Here is a 21948-nt window from a genome sequence, read left to right as displayed (position 1 = left end):
ATATTTCCATCCTCACTGTTGGTGTATCAAGCCATGAGGATAATTTTTGAAAGCTGTCTGACATTCATTTAATACATGTGAATGGAACTTCACCGTTGCTACCAAAGGAAGTGAACACTTGTACAGCAAACATACATAATTACTTGAAAATGTAGCCTATGATTAGTTCCATGCTGCATATCCATCATTCTAAAGTGCCCCTGCTTCCTTTTCAAGTTATTAGACGTGTTTGCTGCCTAATAGTAGGGTTAGTTTAGTAGCTTGAGCACAGAAGCTTAACAAAACCCTTGAAATAGCAGTAACGTGTCATTTCCAAAGAAATGTCCTGGTTTTTTCTTGGAAAGCAGCATACTGTACCTCCCTGCATGCAATTCACTGGAATCGGTTTTGAGTGTCACGGCAATCCCTGGACTATGTTACCTTCAATAAAAATAAGTTGGCTGCTTAATATGGCTGAACTAATGTAACTCATGGCAGAAACACTGTATTTTATACAGTAATGATATTGACAAACACACCGTATTTAATGTGGACCAGTCCTTTCACGGATGCAATTTTAATTGGGACTATTTCTTCTGTAAAAAGTGGCTCCAATAAAAACAGTTAACAGCAAGAGCTATGTTCCCAATCCTTGCATATAAATTCTATACAGTGTGTGCTGCATACTAATCATCATAGTATACTCTTTTAGCAGTTAGTATACAAAAAAACAACATAGGTTTTACATTTCCTGTTAGTGGTAAACTAAGTGCAACATCGGCACCGGTCAAACTCAATTATTAATAATTAAACTTCACAAAGAGAAATGTTTTTCTTAGGATATGAGACTTTTTGTTGTTGAAGTTGTTTCAACACTTGACAAACTTATTTTATTTCAGCTGTGAGCAGCTGCTCCATGTCAACTGTTCATTGCATGGTGGGAAAATACTATACATCGAAAACACTCAAACTGTCCATATATAGTATGCCTGCTGTGTGGTTTGAGCATATTGAAATATGTATGTCTAATCAGAGTCTTATCTGATTCCAAAAGTCACGTTAATGGCAGCAGTGTTTTGTCAGGAAGCACCCAGCCTCACTTACAGCTTGGTTTGTATTTTGATCATCTATAAATAATGAACTGAAAAGTTTCATTTACCTGCATTCTTCCTAAGCAGCATTGTCTATAAATGACTATAAATGATGGCTTGTCAGACTCAGTAGTTTCTTAATGATTGGAAAAGTCATTAGTTTGTAATTGCCTTCTATTTATTGTCTATTGATGAAGCACTTTAATGCAAATTATTATGAACCAACTTTTTAAATATTTGTCAAAAGCAATGACTCTGATTTTAAACAGTAAGACGAACAGAGGATTTTGACATTGTTACAAACATATCTAAATGTATAATTTCTGTGCAGTGGTCGGCTCAGTTATATTCAGAATCTTCCAGAAATGTTCCATCTTTTGCTGTGTAAATGCAACACTGAATACAAGTCAGAAAACGAGCCCTCTCTGTGCTCCAACACTGCAGTATTATAGTGTTTAATTATGTTGTCACTTGTCCACTCTCAACATGTTGATGTGTCTATGTTGGTCACTTTATAGACATCCTGACAGGACTCTAGTGACTGGGAGCACTCATCGATATCATGCCAAGATGTCGTGGGCTGATTTTACAGCACAGTGTTGCTGTAACAAAATAGAACTGTAGCAATATGTCATTTAATGTACAAATAATGGGAGGGAAAACTCAACTCATTCAAAATGATGGCACCATAGGCGATACGTTTTCACCCCCAGTGCACATAAGGCTAAACTTCTTCTGAAGTGAATGCATTGTGGAGTAAATTACATATCACAGCGTTGCTTCGAGACCATTATTACGATTTGCAAGATTAAGAAGATGCTGGGTGTATAGCCTTGCTAATTGCTCTATTAATGCTGATTCAAGGGCCTCTCACTTTGAGTGTTGGCTTTTACTACAAATTACCATAATAGGGACAAATGGTTTTCTGTAAAGGTGGGAAAAAAAGAATTACTTACAACGAGCTTTCACATGCTCCTGAAACTGCTAACACAGAATTGTCATGACAGATTGGTGATAAGTGCTTAAAGACCTGTTTAATCCGCATTCAGTTTTTCACATAGCTCACCATTGCTTAATTGTCCATTTTCCAAACCTGCCTCCTTATACCATTTGCATTTAGTTCCTGATTAACTGAAGTGTCAAAGTGGCGGAGGACAACACAACACAAAACAAATCTGAACTTAAGATCACTTATTTGCTTTTTTCAGAACTCTCGACCATATTGCATAGTCTTCATCAGCAGATGGAGTCTGCTCAGTTGGCATGGAGCTGAAAACAGGATGTAGAATACCTCTCACCGAAGATGACTTCATTCTTGACTTTGGAAAATTAAGTCAGCAAAACAATCTCAACTCAAGCTCCACTTACTTTCTTGTTCCTGAGTTTTCAACTGTATCAGCTGGAGTTTGCTCAGTGGTGCTGGAAGTGTAAATGTTCAAACCTTCCATTATTCTTTGCACTTTTTGGACTTCTAATCCACATTAGACTAAAGGTTAAGCTTTATAATAATAGTAGTAGTTTATTGTTACCATGATAATGAAGGCCCCCTAATGATGTAGCCCCTGTAACAACAACCAAGATTTTTTTATAACCTTATCCAAGTATAAATTAAAACCATAATCTTTCCATTAACCTAACCAAGTCAAAGCTTAACCAAAGTTAAGATGTTAGATCAGTCAACAGGGCTTTGTAACACTGTTGGCAAACCATGTTGTCCTTGCAGGGGCGTCATTATAAAGCTTCTGTGCTGTTCTAGATAGCATAGACAAACACATTTAGTCATTTAATTTGGAGGACTTGTTTGTGTAAGGAAATATAGATTTATATATTTACCGATTACCTACAATAAACGTCTAACCACACTTATTGCTATGTTATTTGCTGACCTATTGAATTTCTCATTTTGTCCAAAACTCAAGGATTCAGTTTACCATAGATAATTGATTTAGTTGATCGAATCATCATTATCTAATAATTTCAGCTCCTGTTACAACTTATAAACAGAGCGGCTCATTCGCAGGCGGTACCAAGAAGCCATCATTAGGTCAGATAATGTGTCAGTTAAACAGGTATGAAGGTATGGAAGACTAAAGAAAGCACCTCCAACAGAGTAAAATGCACAGTTTTGTTATTATCACACTGCACTACACAATTGCAACAATGATATTTATTAAAAAAACATCACATGGTTTTCAGCTTTAAGGTCTGACCTCCAGCATGTGTGAGTGCATTAGCCAGTTGAAATGTGCGAGTAAAGGTGAGTGTGGGTGAGAGACGAAGAGTGAGAGATAAGAGGCCGGTAGTGGCTCCTGACTGAGAAGATGGACTGTTACGGCCTTATTGATCTAAATCTCTCACAGGGAGCCCATTCCAATCAATACAGAGAGAGGTAGGCAACAGCACTGCTGCTGTTTGGACCACCACCCCTGCAATATCTGCTCTCTGTCCCTCTATCTCTGTTTCTCACTTACACCGCTTTCACACCACCCACCTAATTCCCCTTAGTCTCTTACACAAGCAAATACTTCTACTTCTGTTTGGCGCTTGTTAGCCGACCTACTAAAGGAAAACAACAATTTTCCAGATTTGGCCGCTGTATTATTGGTGTCATACAACCATGGCCAGTGTAACGCTGCCTGCCGCCGCCGCAGCACCTTCACCTGACCTCACCTTTTCCTGCTTGCCACCACTGCAGAACAGCTTGTTTGTTTCTGCTGCAGCAGAAACTAGACAAATGTTAGGGGGGGAAAAAAAACAATGTTGGTGAGGTGCAAAAAATCTGTCCTACTTAGCTCCTGGTTGGAGGAGCTGGCTGAAAAGGCCAAATCAGGCCGATAATAATGAGAATAGCCTTGAAGTAGGTTCATATCACACCTCACACACTCTCAGGAGACCTTGTGGCTGTATGTGTCGACGCGAGGGAAGAAAATAAAAAAGGATGCGAGCGTGTGTTTTTCTGTTATATGTAAGTATGATTCTTTATGTGGGAGAGAAAAAGGAGACATGCTGGTGCAAGTGTGAAAGTGTGTGTGTGTGTGAAGGTGAGAGAGGGACAGAGAGTGAATGAGAGTGTCCAGGGGATGCAACAGCACTGTCATCTCCTGTTAAGAACTCTTTGTTTGGGTAAAGACACTGGTGAATTGAGGACAGCCGCCACCTTGTGTGTGTGTTAGAGGGTGTTTGCCGCTGTTATGTCTCACCTTGTGTCTCAGGTGGAATGTGGGAATGAGATAGTGTCTCTCGGGGGAGCTGCAGACAAGCAGATGGAAAATAAATCAATAAGGAAGTAGCAAAGCAAGAAAATGAGGGGGGACATTCCCTCTCGTCTTTGTGGTCATACTAAACCTCGTATTAGTATTGTATTGTACGGCCATTTTGAGGACAGTCAGTCGCTCCATGACAGGTTACTCAACACAGGCAGCATGTGGTGGCAGGAGGTAACTTTTAAAATCTGCATGGATTAAAGGATGACCTTTATTGAAAGATCCTGTCATGTATATAAAAATAGTCTGTTTAGAAGAATGTGTGTCTGATATGTAAGTATAGTATTTCCAGATTGAAAATCCTTAAAAAGGCATCAACTCCTTCTCCCTTTATTTTTTTTTTTTAAATAATTTTTTTGGCCTTTTATTGCCTTTATTGATAGGGACAGCCGAAGATAGATAGGAAAGGGGGGTAGAGAGAGAGAGGGGATGACATGCTCAGATTCGAACCCTGGGTCGTTGCAGCACCTCAGTATATGGGTCGCCAGCTCTACTGGGCTGGGCTAACTGGGCGACCTCCTTCTCCCTTTATAAAAAAAAAATTCCAGAACGTATAAATATGCTAAAGTTTTCCTGCTGGACACAAGATGTCTCCTACTTCACTGTAAAGTCCATTCTCAATGTATGTTCACTGGAGGGTTAAAGCTTTTACATCACATTTGCATAAATTGCAAATCGAATCTGGTTTGACTTCCAAACTATTTATTATGTCACAAATTATGCTTATAGGCTCCGCCCCTTAAACAAAATAAAACTCACAAAAAAGAAAAGTTTTTAAATTTTGGTTGTCGTTTGCCATTTTTTGTGCTCACCCCGACTCACATTATCAATCAGTGTATACCTATTTCCGATCAACTGCTCCAGTGGCACACAATATGTGTTGCTTGTGCTTTAGTTACCAGTGCATGGCCTGAAAAAGCTAATAAAAGGGGTGTGAGTTCAGTAGCAAGTTATTTCCACAGAACAAACTCAGGCCCTAGACACATTTCAAATTGCTTTTTTATCACTTGCACATAGGCAGAAAATTTCAGCAGGCGTTTGATTTGACTTTGTGAAATCATTTGTAGCTGACCAGGAGGTCTTTTAAACACAGAACACATTATTTCTAGAACAGCTACTGTAGATCCTTACAATGGGCAAAAGGTGAATAATTCTTAATAATTCTTAAGTATTTGCTATTGTGTAAATTTTGTGATCAACCACAACTTGCATTGTCTGTCACTTGAGGATTTGCGGGTTTATTTGGTTTCACTGTAACTGTTGTGCAACTAGTTACCAAATTTAGATTACTGGACTCTCTTCAACACTTTGGACTTGCTTTGCGGTATCAAAAGAGAAACAAGACCCAGACTGTGTGCAGAATGAGCACAGTGTGAAATACCAGTCCATCTCAGCAGAGACCTTTGATGTCTGGAGTTCTTTAATGAAAAATCTCACTCACATCAGAGAACCCTATTAAATTCCACTCATACAGGGAGGCAGGAAAACGGCGAAAGAGTGAGATTGAGAAAGCCAGAGCAAAGGAGCGCTGACCTTTGTGTGGGAGTGTGTGTGTGTGTGTGTGTGAGATGGAGTAAAAGAGGAAATGACACATCAGCGGCATCAAGCGCACCATGAAGAACAAGCAAAGTGCATAAAAATAACCACAATTCAAAAGCACTTTATTGAGCATTTTCATAAAATATATTGTGTATTTACTCACATATCAGCTTATTTGTGTGTTTACTCAAATATGGAGAGCACAGCGAGACTGAATAAAAACTGAAATTATGATTCATTTTGCAGAGAAATCTGTACATTTGACCGAAACTGTAGGCATTGAAATAGCATGAACAAACGATTCAATGTGAAACCTTAGCAAGCTTTGACTTTCCAAGTGGAAGCCATGGGTGGAAGCTAGTTTTTTCAAGCTTGATAGCTTCTAGTAACTGTGATATCTTGATGGCTGATATTTCCTTAGACCAAAATGAAGGTAATTCAAATGTCAGTTTGACTTTGTTTGCACTGTCAGTCATAAATTGCTAAATCTTTTAGCTTTTCAAATGTGTTTGGTCACCTGAAAGCAATTCTTACTTCCAGTTTCTGTGTCTGCCTGTACATTTCTGTGTGTCTTGGTGTGTGTGTGTGTGTCTTTGCTCATCCATAGGTGCTTGTGTTAGCAGTGCGTTGGCTGCAGTGAGAGAGCATCTGCAAAATGGCAGTCATGAGGCTAATTGCGATAGAGCTAACTCATCACATTGGCACCTTCACAAAAACATTAACACACACACTCCAATGATTGCACGTCCACGGGATTGTGGAAAACGCACTTAACCCTACACACACAGACAATTCACCCTAACGTATTATTATTGTCTATGCGGTTTAATACAATTTTATTGATGCAGAAGTAGCCAAAAAAAAAGCTAGTCTCAAAAATAAAAGCTGGTGTGCTTATTCTCGGATGGTTCACCTTGACCTACGGCTGAAAGGAGCTAATAAGGCTAATTTCAGAGCCCTACGATAGATTACCTCTAATTAAGTTAACAATGTATAATTCTGGCTAATTCCAGGTGATGATTGAACTGGTAGTTTTTAGCCAGACAGGAGCAGAGCTCAGAGCCACAGGTGCGGTGCAGCAGTGCTGAGACACACCAAATCACTTAGCAACCACTTTGCCTTATTACCCAGAAGCCACCGGGGTCCTGTTAGTGTATTAGCAGGGTATTCAGCTCTTTTCATTAGTGCCCCTGGCTCATATCTGCTTTCACCTGGGTCACAGATGAAATGGGTTGTTTTTTTTGCCAAAAAAGGAGGATAAGATTGCACGTTTTTTTTCTATGTAACCCTGGCATTTGAAGTCTTTTCAGTTATCACTGTACTTCACAGGCATTTCTTTTCTTCATCCTCCTCACAAGGAGATACACACACACACACACACAGCAGTATCTCCTTGGCTGCCTCTCTTTGCTACATAGAAAGAAATCCTATTACTGTTCTCCTCCATGCCAGTATAAAAACCTTTCCGCAGTCTGAGTCCAGCTCAGTCCAGTTCAGATCTGTTTCATCTGGTTGTGTGAACACCCAGGCTGCTTGAGATCCTCTGAGCTTCAGAATCTTCATTTTCCATAAAGTACAAATAAAAGCCCTCTGCCCCCCTACCTAAAACTAAAAGGTTTGAATGTGGCAGTGATAGCACCAGCAGCTGTAGCAAATCATATTTTAGGTTAGTTAAAGCTGGCATGAGGCAATTTTACACATAACAGCTCTAAATTGCAACAAGGAGACAGCCGAATTTCACAGTCTTCAGTAACAAAAAAAATCATGCGATATTACTTCTCTTTAGACAGTTGGACAGTTTTTCCCCTCTTAATGGCTGGTGTTAGAAGCCTTTTCAGCTTCTTTTTACCACACCTTTTTACGTTTTAGTCCATCACTTCTTGTGCATAAAGAGGACTTCCTGCCAGTTTCATTTAAGCAAAACACTAAAAAGGCATGAAACGCCAGCGTTTGGGGATTTACACTGATGTGATGTACACTGGTGTGTTTTCCAGGAAAATCTTGCCAAGTGCAACTTGGGTTTTTGTTTTCCAGCAGCTAAATGTCCCATCCAGCTCTCAGTCCACTGACTAGTGCGTGCTTGGCTCCAGGGCCCACAGAGGACAAGGGTCTTCAAACACACACTGCTGTTGCTCCTCGATACCACGGGCAAACAGCCGGATCAACTGGCACTGGACACTGCAGAGAGGAAGAGTGTACACACACAGACACACACACACACAACGCATCATTTAGCCTGAATAACAAACCATCAACTTAATGACTGTGCTCGTTTCAATGAGACTTTACTGTCCGTGTGGCAGATGTAAAAGCAATGGAACGGCATCCCTGTGTGCAGACTTGACACGCAAACTTGAAAGTGAGACAATCTTTGTGGCGTGTAAAGTATAAAGACCTTTAAAGAGACACGTATAACACATGTTATAATACAGATGGGGCTGGCGTACTTTAATGACACGCATAACAGAGCCTGATGAATACAAGGTAAAAGTATACGGACAGAAAAAGAAGCAGTGAACAGGCAAGGTGGCTATTATGGTACACTACTTTTCTACCACCTCAATTACTGTCTAGGCCTTTGTATGATAAATGACACCTGTATTTTCACTGGAACACTTGCTTCATGGCTTCATCAGTAGTAAATATAATGAAAGAGCACACTTACAATTTGCAACCCAGTATGAAGGCTTATTTCCAGACTCTTGCATAAAAAAAACCCCCAATACAATACATATAATAACTCTAAAATCAAGGAAGCACTAGCGTTATGATTACATGAGAGCTAGCTTGTTTGAATTGTTTGGTTCATCATGGCACCACGAATTTCACTCTTTCCAACTGTGTGTTTCTCACTTCTAAAGCAAAACTCTTTCTTTCCTACTTTTCCTTCAGTTTCGCCTGGGCTATTACCATTAATTATCCGAGCGGGAGTCTGGCTGGCTCACTCCAAGAACGATTAGCGGAGAGGAAGAGGCAATAAAAGGACGGACTTCTGCTTTAATTAAAGGGGAGTAGCCTTTTAACATGGGGAGGGCCGTTAAATTAGCAACATTACAGCGCCATGCATCATTGGCAAAGTACAATGGAGCATGAAATAAATGATGCGTCAAGCAATGCCACACCGGCTGTATAGAGATCTGATAGTGGGTTTACTGAAGTGTGGACAGGGCCAGAATAATGAAGGGGTGCTAATTCCATCGAGTTGCCAAGATCGTCCAGCAGGGAACAGTGAAAGAGACTCCTGACCAGACTGTTGGACACCAGCAGCGCTAATGGCACTGCCGCTCTCACTTCTGTCAGGCCAAATCGGGGAACTACTTTATTATGAGCCACTAGTAAGCATCAGGGTGACCTCCGCGACACATACTGACCCCTACATCAAACAGACTTTAAACTTTTAAATGTTGTTGCATCTTCCTTTGCCTGGTTCCAAATACTTTTGTATCAGTCTAGCATGAATAAGAGAATACACCCATGCTAGCAGCTCTGTGAGGCTAATAACTACAAAAATACTAAACAGGAATAACAACGAATTAGCTAGTAAATGTTCCACATACTTTGAGTACTATGAGAAAAATAAAACAATGCTATTAGCTCTGTGAGACTGTATTTGAGCTAAATGCTAACATGTTGACAATGCTACTAAGGTGATGTTTAGCAGGCATACTGTTTACCATGTTCACCATATCAGTTTAGCGTGTTAGCATGCCGTCATTTCTTAATTAGTCCAAAACATTTAGCTACTGACCGACCAACCAACACTGCCATTTAGACTACAGCTGATGTGGCTTAAAATGTTGAATACATTGAATACAGAGCTGTAGAGCATACAGTACATGATTCATTTCCACTTAGGCTTGATACTCAGGAACATTTTGAAGCAATTTAAAGTGGAGATTATATCTGTAATAAGCAGAAAAAGAACAGCCTTTACTGTGAATGCCAGTACTATGGTGATGCAATAGGTATGAGCTCTGCAAGTATTTCAATGCTTTTTCCATTAAACAGCTTCTACAATATTATATGGGCCGATTCAAAACCATTTGCCCGTCCTCATCTATGCCGAGAGCGATCCTGTCTGTCTTCATCGCCTCGGAAAGTTGCATTTCCCTCACAGGCTTCATAAAATGCAAAATAAGCTGGCACAGTGGAAAAGTGATTGAACCATGCCTGTCTTTAGCAGTCACAATGATTGTTTCAGTTTTACAGCAATAAAAATAATTAAAAAAAAAATAAAATAAAAAAAAAATAAAAAATATATATATATATGGGCAAAACATTCTTTACTGGTTAATAACACAGCATTTTATTGTTTTTTTGCCAGTACCGAGTCTAATGCACCGCAGGTTGACTTTCTTTATTTCTAGCAAAACAACTGAGAAGCCTGGATAAGTTGCTTGGAATAACTACTACAGTAAGTTTGAAGTTTTATTGACAGGTGATTCGTGATTAGTTACCTGACTTGGATGGCAGCGTGAGACAGGATCTCACCGTCGCAGTTCCAGCTGCTGTGGGCGGTGCTGTAGTTGCAGGTTGTTTGGGCAGAGCATATGGGACTGAAGCCTGTCTTCTTTGGACTCTCGTTCAGGTCTTCTAGAGAAACCAGCTCATGGTGCCGCGGCTGGAAACGAAACTTGCTTACCCGGTGGACCTCCACAAATGAGTGGTCGAACTGGGGAGGGAAGCAGAGATGGATAAGAAACAGATGAGGAGGAGAGATGGAGGGATGGATGGATGGATGGATGAAGGAACAGATGTGCCCACAGATGGTGAAGAGGTCAAGATCGCCACTCTTCAGAGTCACTTGAAAAGTTCAATTTCAAAATGAGCAGTACAACAGGATGAGAGAGAACACAAGAGTCCACCTTTATTTTGTGTCTTGCAAAATTCAATTTTGTGTGAAATTGTATTTTCAAGAAAATGTTCTCTAAAGGAAAATGTCATTTGACTCTAAACATATTCTTATGATTACCCTATTGCCCACATTTCCACAAGGATGCTTTAATCAAAGGGTCACAATTAATTAACAAACATCATGCAGAACATAATTAGATTAATAATAAGTTAATAATGATAAGATTCAAGTTGTCTTTTGAGAAAATAGTTTTTTAGTGCCCCAGCAATAAGCTCCAGTATTTGACCTTCATCCATCTGGTGTTGATTTATTTCAATCTAACAAATAATATATTAAAGGAACTAATCATTTCAAAAGGGTGCGACTGAAAAGTTTGCACAACTGTGTACAACTCCATTTCCATGTCAATTTTTGAACCTTGACATTTGGACCTTGAACTTTTGGAGCAAAGTAAATGAGTTGACAGCCATGCTAACAGCTCTGTGAGGCTGTACTTTGAGCTAAATGCTAACCGTGGCATGCTAAAATGCTCACAATGACAATGCTAACACGCTGATGCTTAGCAAGTACATTGTGTTTGATGCTAACTAGCAAGTGCTAGCAGACCAACACACTAAACTAAAATGGTGAACATTGTAAACAACAAACAGCTCAATGGGAATGTCATTAGTTTTGTAGGTGCTTGGTCATAAGTGACTTTATGATGGCGTGAGATGAAAAGTTATTACAGTTCATCCTGAGGGGGACCAATACGCTGCTAGCGTGGCAAAAAAACCAACAACCCTGAAATTAGTCTTTGGTGGATAAATCGATGTAGTTTCAGTCAAGGGTTCATTAAAAACTCAGGTTTCCTTTTAGAAACAACAAACCTTTTGAACAACAAATGTCTCAAATTTAACATAAACTACTTATTTTTATACACAAAATAGCACAGAAAATCGATGAGGTTTCAGTCTCTGAAATATGATGATTATATTGGGTAGTGAAAAGATTCTTGGCATGCAGTTCTTTTTTAGTCAGCAGGCTGCAGGTGGGTGAGGTAAAAAGTTAATTTCTCCTCTATTGTCTTTTTATGGACTCCTGCTGGTTTGATAATGAAAAGCTAAACTACATGTACAGTATGTACTTCCATTTATGAAAAAAGAAAATGGCAAACAGGAGTTCAAATGCAAAATAAAGGGAGGAAGAGAAGATAAAATGAAGGTGCATAAAAACTATGTAAACGGCAGAGGAGTGAAGAGGAGAAGAAAGAGAGAGATGAAAAGAAATTATATTGTCAAAATCCCCTTTCATCTCACTCAGTGCTGCAGAAAGGTTCAGCTCTGTCCAGCACACCACTTTCTTCGTCTTCACGGGGTGCCACTTTCTTTCTATTCTCTTCTCGTTTCTTCTCCTTTTTTCTTTCCCCCTCACTCTCCCTTCCTTTTCTCCCTTTTTCACCCTCTCTCATCCCAAAAGCGGAGTGACAGCCATTTATTTCACATCAGACCCACTTTATGACTGCAGCCGCTTTGCATTCATGCTGGACGGTCTGCCTAAAAGGCTTTCTGACAAGGCCATGAATACGCTTAGCGGCTTCTCACTCCTTGTTTCTCTCCGCTTGGCTGGACAGTGATGCTGATATTAAGTGAACTCTGATGCAAAGTCCCACTCACCCTACTCATACGACTACTTGTCTACCTTTCTGTGTTGCAAGTAAAGCAGCAAAGATGGCCTCAAGCTAAAGTTGCACCACATCTTGCCTTCTCACTGCCAACACAAGACTCTGGGCACTGAGCTCTGTCATCATTAGACAACGGTTAATGGGGTATCATTTGTTTTTTGCCAGTAGAGAGGTGTGACACATGACAAAATCCAAAACCCACCAATGGCGGCACAATTTAAACTTTGCCCCCATTCGATTTCTATGGGACATGAGCAAATCATGTTGCACAAAAAAAACTTACCATAGAATTATGTTTTACTTTAGAAATGAGGGTGAGAAGATTGTTGTTGTACTATCAGGGATCCCTCCTTTCTATGCCTCTGACCTCCAGCATTAAAGATGCAAAGAAAAACAAAGTGCCACTTTACAACTGGACCTTTGCAGCCGTGCTAGCAGCTGCGCTACTCGGACACAGCGTTGAATTGAGCTAAATGCTAACTTTGGCATGCTAACATGTGCACAATAACAATGTTAATATGCTGATGTTTAGTAGGTATGTAATAATGTTCACCAGCTTAGTTTAGCATGTTAGCATGCTAATGTTTTCCAATTAGCACTAAACATAGCACAGCTGAGGCTGGTGAGAATATTATTAGCTTTGCAGGTAGGTAGGTAGCAGTGCTTTCAGAGGGAGAATCATTAAGATCATCTTGAAATCCTGTCATGGCAATCCATCCAATTAGTTGCTGAGAAATAACACTGAACATCGTCATCCGTAAAATTCTAATTTTGTCTTCCAGTAGATGGACACTGTAACATCTTACTGGTTCTCTGCATTGGATTGTAGTATATTGGGGAAATTCTCTGTCATAAAATCATTTTGTAAGCTTCTCTGCATTAGCATCACCAGGGAATGTTGGTAATTAGATTTTTTCCCCACACACATCAGTAATTTCATTCAGTCATCTGGATGTAAAATACTTTATTGAGACCGTGGCAAGGACACGCTTCATGTCACACAGAGCAGCAAAATCTTTCCGCAAGTTGTTAAATTTCACAGTAATAGCAGCAGCTTCTGCACTGCTGAAGCCTATAAATTTTAAAGCTGCAAATACATAATATCCTAATCTAATCAAATCTTGTTACGAGAGTAATATTGGTCCTTGTAATCCAAATACTGGGTTCACAAGTCAAAATGTTGATCTTAGAGTTAGACCTTGCCTCAGGATGTCAGTGTTAGCTCAAAACACAGTTTGCAATTTAACACTTTTACCAAGACAGCTACCGTAGATTTAATTACTTACAAGATCCTTCTAAATGGGATAAACTTCCTGAGGTCCTTCCTGAGGTAATAATTACTAATCACCATTCTTCCCCTGGTAATACTTGTGCTATCCTGAGAGGGCATTAGTCTGGTATCAGCCTATTCTCCCATACAGCATATCCCTGATGCAGCGATTATCAGTGCCTCTCCGGACCAGGGTGGAGGTTATTTATGATACGTGGGAAGGCACAAGGGCTAAGGCATTTGAACTAAAGTGAACTACAGTTGGGAAATTGAGCTGAGTCAGCAAATGGAGGTGCTAGCACAGCAAGTGGGGGGGAAACTCTGCCTTCTGCTTGCTCGTTCACAGACTTCCACGCTCTCTATTTATCCGAGCACAAATCGAGCAACTCCTGATGTTTAAAACTGAATTCTGCTGCGAAGTGATTGACGGGTGGCTTTATGGGAAGGATGAAATTGTCTTAAAGGTTGCGCTGTATTTTAGAGATTCCTTCACGGTTTAAACAGGATGTTTTTCTCATCCCTGTTGGGTCCAAGTTACATCAATTTCCCCAGCTCATTTCATGAAATATTCTGCACACACACACACACTCACACTGATTAAGCACACTTACTGTTAAGTATTAGTTAAAAAAACTAACATAAATTGGGTAGCACTCCCACTGGGTAATACCTTTTTCGAAAGTGCCTTGAAGTTGAATACATACTTGACTCCTACCTGGTCCTCTTTGTTGGTGTGTCGAAGAAGGTGTCTGAGGAAGTCCAGACGGGAACACTTTCTGACGAGGATGAGGTCTGTGGTGCCGTCAGCGAGGTGAGCGGAGGGCGACAGGCCCTTTGGACTGCGGGGACACGCGCAGCTCATACTGGCCGCATTAATTGCAATAAACCTTCCGCGGATCACACTCCAACCACTGCTGCCATCTGAAATAGAGAAGTCAAGAGCTGGAGTATGACCACACATACACTTTACTTAGTTCTACTTTTTGTGCTGAGGGAACAAAACACATTCTAAATCGTTCTTTGGTTACGAATGCTCCAGTCACTTAACACGCTGGCAGCTACAGAGGCATCCTCACATACAACAAATGCATTATTTAAATTTTATCCTGTACAATGACATTTTATTTATTCATTTATTATACCTACCTACTATATTAATTGTTAATATAATGCCAGGCAAAATAAAGAACATTAAGTAAAGTTAATTTACCTGGAATGGGCTTAATAATGAGCTTACACGCTCAAAGTAATGTTTTATTTAGCAATATCGATGTTGCAACTCTCTAATCAATGGCTTTAAGATGTCAGCATCTGTCTTGTGTTTGATGTAGTTCATACCTGGTTGACAAACTTTAATTGCATTGTTCTCCACTGCACAACTGAACCACACTAAAGAAGTAAAGTGTTAATACTTTAAAAATTTAGAGGCACCAAGCTGGCAGTTTTCTCCAAATTATTCAACTCTCTTTTATTGTTGTAAATGTAATAGAATCAAATTTGGCATGTTCATTCAGGGTAAATGTTGAGTTTGCAACTAAACTCAAGTGCTGCAGAACCTCGCTTACAACCTCCCAGCACATAATCACCTGCAATTGTTTAAAAAAAAAAGTCAGGTGACTGGTTGGGTTTTTTACATATGCCTTTTGGACTGTTTCTGGTTTACTTGACTCTCCTCATTACACTGCAATGTTAAATTCCCTCCATCTGACATTGACACTGTAGTGAATGTTATGAACTTTAATTTAATTGCAATGCTGTATTCAACAGCAGTTCTGCAGCATTTCCAAACGTGCCACATTTGATTTTGCTTGTATTATTCTGCCAGCTTTAAGCTAGGTACTTATACCTATCCCTTATCTAACTTGTACAAGCTACACATTCTGATTCCCTTCAGCTATTTCCAGAAGTGCTGATGTTAAATTGAAACAAGTAATCTGTGCACCATCAGGAATTTGGTTTTGGAAATGATATTGTGTATTTTGCAAGTGCTTTATGAGGACTTAAGGTTAAGTTCCCAGCTTGTTACACGGCAGCAGTGATGCTGATGAGGGTCCATTAAGATCCAGATGTCTTGGCAGGAATTCTCAGAGCAGCTTTACCCTGATGATTGAGCCAAGATAGCAACTCTGATGCTGAAAGTAATATGCGTTACCCTTGTAGGAGAGCTGGATGTCTTATGTCTTCTAAAATGCAATTGAGTTCGGCCATGGAAGTGTTCACAGTATCTTAAGAGGAAGTCATATAGATAGAAGACTGATTGGATTAACCTCAAGTTTGCCTGTTATGATTAAATGCACACTTGGCCTCCAAATCTCAAATGACAGACGTGATGGTTGCACTTCACAAATCACTGCTCTGTTCCTCGAAGATTAGCGACTGTTTACAAGTGATGGCGTATCAAAGACGCTAGTATCACCCACGGGACTGCCAGCGCCTGTCACCAGGGTGATAGTCACTGGAGTAAGCTGCAAAAAGTGATCACAGACGTCCAAACCTCAGAGGGAAACTCATGTGATCTCGAAAAGCAAAACGATTCATTACCTTTCCCCCTCATTTCACAAAACAAACTTACAGAGGGTGATAACGCTAACCAATGATAACAAGCCCACTGAGGCTACATAAAAACAACAATATCCTAATTGGGAAAGCAGTGATTAAAGCTAAATTTAAAAAAAAAAAATCAAAAAACAACAACAAATCCAACTGTGGACTGTAGGCTCTGCATTAGGAGAATGTTTCCAAATGAGTATTTGCTTTCGGAGGAGAGGCTGGCTCATTTGCAGAGAGAGACTGTGTCGTGCCTCATTGATTTAGCAGTTGTCTGAGATTTCCCTCGCCAGGAAGGAAAAAATAAAAAAATTGCAGAAAACAAACGGCAGCACTGGCGTGAGGCAAACCCCCTGTCAGAGCTGGCAGAGCCAAATTTATTCCTGATTAGTGGGAGTCTGTCACACATCATATGCACACACAAACAGGTTATGCTTGCTTTCATATTTACACAGGACAGAAAATGCACACACACTCCATAGGAAGCCACAGTACCCGATAGCCCAGACGGAAAATCTTGAATTTAATATCATGACACTAATTAGAAAGGAAAACACACACACACAGCTCATCTGCAGCTCAGAGTACACACACAAAACACGCACCAGCGGGCACACGCAGGAGTCAGTATTTCATCTGCCTCCAGAGGTTTATGCTGCTGTGTCTGTGGGTTGAGAGGACTGTAGATGATGAAGTGCGTGTGTGTGCACACCGCGGTCTGGGGGAACAGACGAGGGAAAAGGAGGCGACGCTGCCCAACTCGAGGCTGAGTGGACAGACACCAGCCTCGTCGGGAGGTGGGGGGCAACATGTAATCCCATCAAGCAGACGCAGGGGTGGATGCTGGAGATTTGGAAAATCGATGGGCAAAAAAAGGCTCCGGCGGGGAGTTGCGCAGTGTCACTAAAAATCTGTTTATATTTTCTCGTCAATAACTCATCAAGAATCTCATCAAGAATTTTGCCATGCTGCGGGAGAAAAACAACCCCGACAGAAAATGGAGATAAAGTGTAATTTGAGAAGCAGAAGATGATGCTGTTATTTACACTCAGGTACTGCAGAATGTAAATCTCCCCTGATTTGTGTGTGACTTCAAGGGAAAAGAGAGCTGGTGTGAGATTGTCTCATATCCCTTTGTTTTTTTTTGTGTGTGTGTCTTTTCTCTCAAACTACACCCTTTAGAAATACTTCTTCTCACACATCTGAGAAGCCTAGAAATGGTTTCAAAATAGACAAACAAGAGAATAACGAGGGAAAGAAACGAGAAGTAGACTTTTTGGTGTGATTAATTTGACATTTTTTGAGTAATAACCCCAAACTCGTACCTTTATCAGACTTTTCCTTCTCCTCTGACATCTCCCACTGCTTGCTGTCCTTTGATGAGGGCTTCTGCTGACAGACGCAGCACCTGAAATATCAGCGTAACCTTGTTTCACATTCATCAAACCATCAGTATTGCTGTGACATTCAAGGTTTTAACAAGCTTAAATGATTCATTAGGTTCAGATAAAGTCCATCAGTCCATTTAAAAATGGCTTGTACTGTATTTATTTCAATATTAGGAGCTTTTTGTTAGAGATGCTCAAATAAGACTACAGCCGGAGAAGCCTTTTGTAGCAGTCATATCACTTTTTATGCTAAAATAAGTTGTCAGGAAACATGGCATTTTACAGATTAATGGTTTTTAGCTCCTTTTCAGTCCCCCCATAACAAATGCAAACAATGTCTGCGCCCAGCATCTCAAAAACCAAAGCACTTAGTCAAGCGCTTTTTGGAAAAGACTGAATGGGCTCTCGGTCTACAATAAATCAGATAGGCTTCCTGACAACGCAAACTACCCCATTTAAGCTCTGGCAGGTGCACTGCTACTATTGAACTGCATCAGATAAGTTAGCACATTGTAAAATAGTGCTGAAAAGCCGTCGGAACTGATATCTCTGATGCTTTATTTACCCGGACCGACACTGCAGCTTGTCCCTGGGGGTCCCCATGTTGTTCTCAGCAGGGAGGAAAGAGATGGTGCCTTCATAGTAGTTGTGGCTCAGAAAGGTTTTTACCCCTGGAACAAAAACACAGTGTGGGCCACAGAATGCATGCCAATGTGTTGTATTTGTTGTGTTTAATTTAACTCTAATTATATCTGACAAGACAATTAAGAGTAAAATTCTTAAAGCGACACACAACTAATTGGACCACTATTCTGTTTCTCTAGAGTCTGTCTTAGGTTTAACTAAGTAAAAGAAATGATTTAAACAAAGTTTTAAGGTAATACTATAGTGCAGATAACACACAGCTGTATTTAAAACACTTGTGTTTGGTAGCTCTGGATGCAGCCCATAAGGTGGATGCATTTGTAAATGTGTATTTGTAGCACCAGTGGGTGGAGAAATGGCATTGGTGAGTCCAACTACTGAGCTACACAAGAACTTGCACTGAATCCAGAAGCTTGAGTCTCTGTAATAGATTGATATCTTGATATTTAATCCAAGTCTGGACCTACAGCAGGACCAGCAAGCTCAGGGATAAACTCCAGGTTACCTCACATTAAAATAAGCCGGTGTGAGGTCAGTAAGCTCAGAGGTCAGTAAGCAAAAGATAAAAAAAAAAAAAACAGAAGAGGTTGTGTGGAAGTGTGGAGCCCTCATACCTGACAGGTCATATCTAGCGGGACCTAGCCATCTTTTCCTCTCGCTGTCTGTCAGTACATCCCCATAGAAACCGTAGCCAAGCAACGAGACAGAGTATCTGAGAAAGACGTCGTCGTGATGAACTGAGCACACGTCCATCGGCTGGGAGTCACCTGTTAAGATACACCCAGTGGAGTTTAAAACAACCACTCCCTGCTTTGTTACCACAACATGCATGTAAACATGAAACTACAACCAGTTGCTGTAATAATCAACGGTTGTTGTGGTTGCAGCTTCCTACACAAACACTGATACCATCTCAAAAACAGCATGCCACCCTAACACATGTGCTGCAAGTTCTTGCATGACCTTTACTCACCGACAATGATGTGTAAAGCTGAAGTGACTGGGTCATTGGTTCCTACTGTGGCAAAGCAGATACAATCAGTGGACCCTGTTGGATAAGAGACACACAGGTGGATGGTCAGCCATTGTAGTAGTACATAGGCATGTTAGAGGACACCGCCACATTCAGTTGCATTATTATATTTTACAAAATATATATGTATAGATAAATTTTTATAGCAAACCTCAGCTAGTTAAAGCCACTATGTGTAGAAATTTTAAATGTGAGAACTCAGAATGAACACAAACATCTGGATTGTGATAGTTTTCTAAAAACAACAACTTATGCCACAAGAAAAACTTGAAAGATGACATAACCGGCATGCACAAAGTTTAACACTTCCTGGAAAACAGTTTTGCAAATACCAACTGGCATACTGACATGCATGCACAAACAAGACTACGAGTCTACAGCTATACTAGCCGCTTTATAGTGTAGCATATGAGTCAGAGTATATGCTTAAGTACAGTGGAGCTTTGACCTAAATGCTAATATCAGCATGCCATCACGCCCGTGGATAACAGGATTGGAGACCAGAGGCAACCTTGGCGTAGTCCCAACACCAACTGAAAACATGTTTGACTGTCTGCCAAGAACCTGGACACAGCTCTCACTTTGGTTATAGACGGACACTCATAGCAATGGCCACAGTACCCCACACAGGAGTCTCTGGGGGACACGTTCACAAGCCTTCTCCAAGTCCATAAAACATAGACAATAGTAAGGATGGTAACTCCCATGACCCGCAGCAACGCCCGCAAAGGTAAAGAGCTGCTCCACTGTTCCACGGCCAGGACAGAATCTGATCAAAGTCTCTTTTCCAGCACCCTGGAATAAACTTTCCAGAGAAGGCTGAGAAATGTGATACCCCAATAATTGGAACACATCCTCCAGTCCCCTTCTCGACTCTGGCAGGTAAATCTGCCAAGACGTAAATCAAATGTGTAAATCTCTTATTCACAGTTAAAATCGGCCATAAAATATTTAGTCCTTGGTAGAGTTACATGTCTTTCAAAGCTACAACCAAGTAAAAAGAATTCAGTTGAATGATTTTATTGGGCGGAAGTAGGGAGACATTTCAATCATAAAAGGAACTAATCGGATAGCTCCAGGTCCTGGACTATCATCAGCTCTCTTCAGCCAACAAATGAAGGATAAGAGGCATCCCCTGCCTTGAGAGAAATGTTGAGTTTGATATTAAATCTTTCAACTTGAGAGGTAATAAGGCTCTATCTCTCATTCTGCGCCACATGGCGTAATTTCAGACCTATCTGCCCTACTTTGATCATCTTCAAGTGGTGAAATGGACCTACTGTCACTGATAAAAGACAGAGAGAGCGAGGGAGAGAGGAGAGAATAGAGTGAAATCTAACTAGTGATGTTTTGAGTTGGGTCACAGACGCGTGACAGAGGAGATCGGGCCTGTCATTCTGCGGTGGACACACAGATGAGTATGAAGATGAGCTCCCTCTCTCGCCTTCTCTGACTTGCTCCGGCACTTTCTATGAATATCACTTATCTGGCCTTTGCTTCTTCTCCTCCGAGCTTCATAATCACATCCGAACACTTTGCAATTGCTCCCGACAGTGCTGCACTACCTGCTTTTTTTTTGCTGAGCGTAAAAAACTGTGACATATGCTATTTGACTCTTCTAAAGCTACCCAGTAAAAGCCAACTGACTTTGAATGGATTCAAGTGGCGCACACAGATGTTCAATGATGTTCAGTCCTCAGATGTTTAATGTTTTATTCCCCTTAAGTTACTCAACCGCAGTAGCCTGTTGGCATATTTAGAGGAGAGAGCATAAACTGTCACAAGGCATATCCTCAGCGGGAAAGCTCCAGTTTTTATCTGCATTTTCTCCCAAAACTGTCTCGCCAGTAAGATCATCTTGGCAGTGAAATCATCTTTATCTCAGGCACAACAATGGAGTCTAGATGCTTTTTAGTACTGCCCCGAAAAGGATATTTTTGCTGTTTCAATCCTCAGCACATGAATGTATTTATAGCTGCACTTGTGACAGTATCTCATAACGACAGCAGCGAGCCCTTCTGCACTGAGGAAGTGGACCGCAGAACAACTTATACTTCTTGTTTTTTCATCTAAATAATCCATCTAAATCAATCTCATCAATCTTAACTTCCAATGAGCCAGGGTTAACTGTCATGTACAGACATTACAAACAGACTAATACCAGCTAATACTGGCTAAAACCAGTCTAACAGGAGCATGTCAAAGAACGTGTGCGTGTGACAGCTCGGTGACAAGGCCATAAATGAGTTCATGACTCTTAATCTGAACCTTGGTATAGAGGACTTTCATACCTTTCCAAGAAAATTACCATAGCTTTGACAGCAATATTGATTATTACATTAATTATATCATAAATCACCTATAGGTAGCAAAGATACATTATCTCGTAATGACGCAGAAGCACAGATCTACACAGCTCGTGGCTGCATAGCAGGCCGTGGCTTTTGTAGCAAAAGCTCAATGTCAGCTATTATTCCCATTAAGCAAAAGAGTATGTGCCATGATGTTGGAGACACTTAACATAATCACTGTTATTTCATACATTAACAGCACTTTTTTTAAAAGAAAGTTACAAACTGATTCACAGTCAAAGGAGATGAATGACATTATTCATTTATTTCATTAGAGAGAGAGAGAGAGAGAGAGACAGAGACACACAGAGAGAGAGAGAGACA

At 40.5% G+C, this 21948-nt stretch overlaps 1 protein-coding gene across 1 annotated transcript in view; it reads right to left on the bottom strand.

Annotated features, from left to right (window-relative positions):
• Positions 1-5977: 5977 nt before the first annotated feature.
• cerk (ceramide kinase) overlaps positions 5978-21948 on the bottom strand; it is a 37460-nt gene continuing 21489 nt past the window's right edge. Inside the window, exons 7-13 of the mRNA XM_035672897.1 lie at positions 19214-19288; positions 18855-19007; positions 18161-18266; positions 17533-17615; positions 14376-14581; positions 10330-10544; positions 5978-8050 (exon numbers count right to left, since the gene is read on the bottom strand). Of these exons, the coding sequence (XP_035528790.1) occupies positions 7942-8050; positions 10330-10544; positions 14376-14581; positions 17533-17615; positions 18161-18266; positions 18855-19007; positions 19214-19288 (947 nt within the window). The 3' untranslated portion in view covers positions 5978-7941. The remainder of the gene's footprint in view (positions 8051-10329; positions 10545-14375; positions 14582-17532; positions 17616-18160; positions 18267-18854; positions 19008-19213; positions 19289-21948) is intronic.

Source organism: Morone saxatilis, unplaced genomic scaffold (assembly GCF_004916995.1).
Source record: "Morone saxatilis isolate NCDOM2014 unplaced genomic scaffold, NCSU_SB_2.0 Contig10, whole genome shotgun sequence".
Lineage (NCBI taxonomy): Eukaryota > Metazoa > Chordata > Actinopteri > Moronidae > Morone > Morone saxatilis.
Note: the sequence above shows the minus strand (reverse complement) of the source record. Positions and strands in the feature narration are given on the sequence as shown.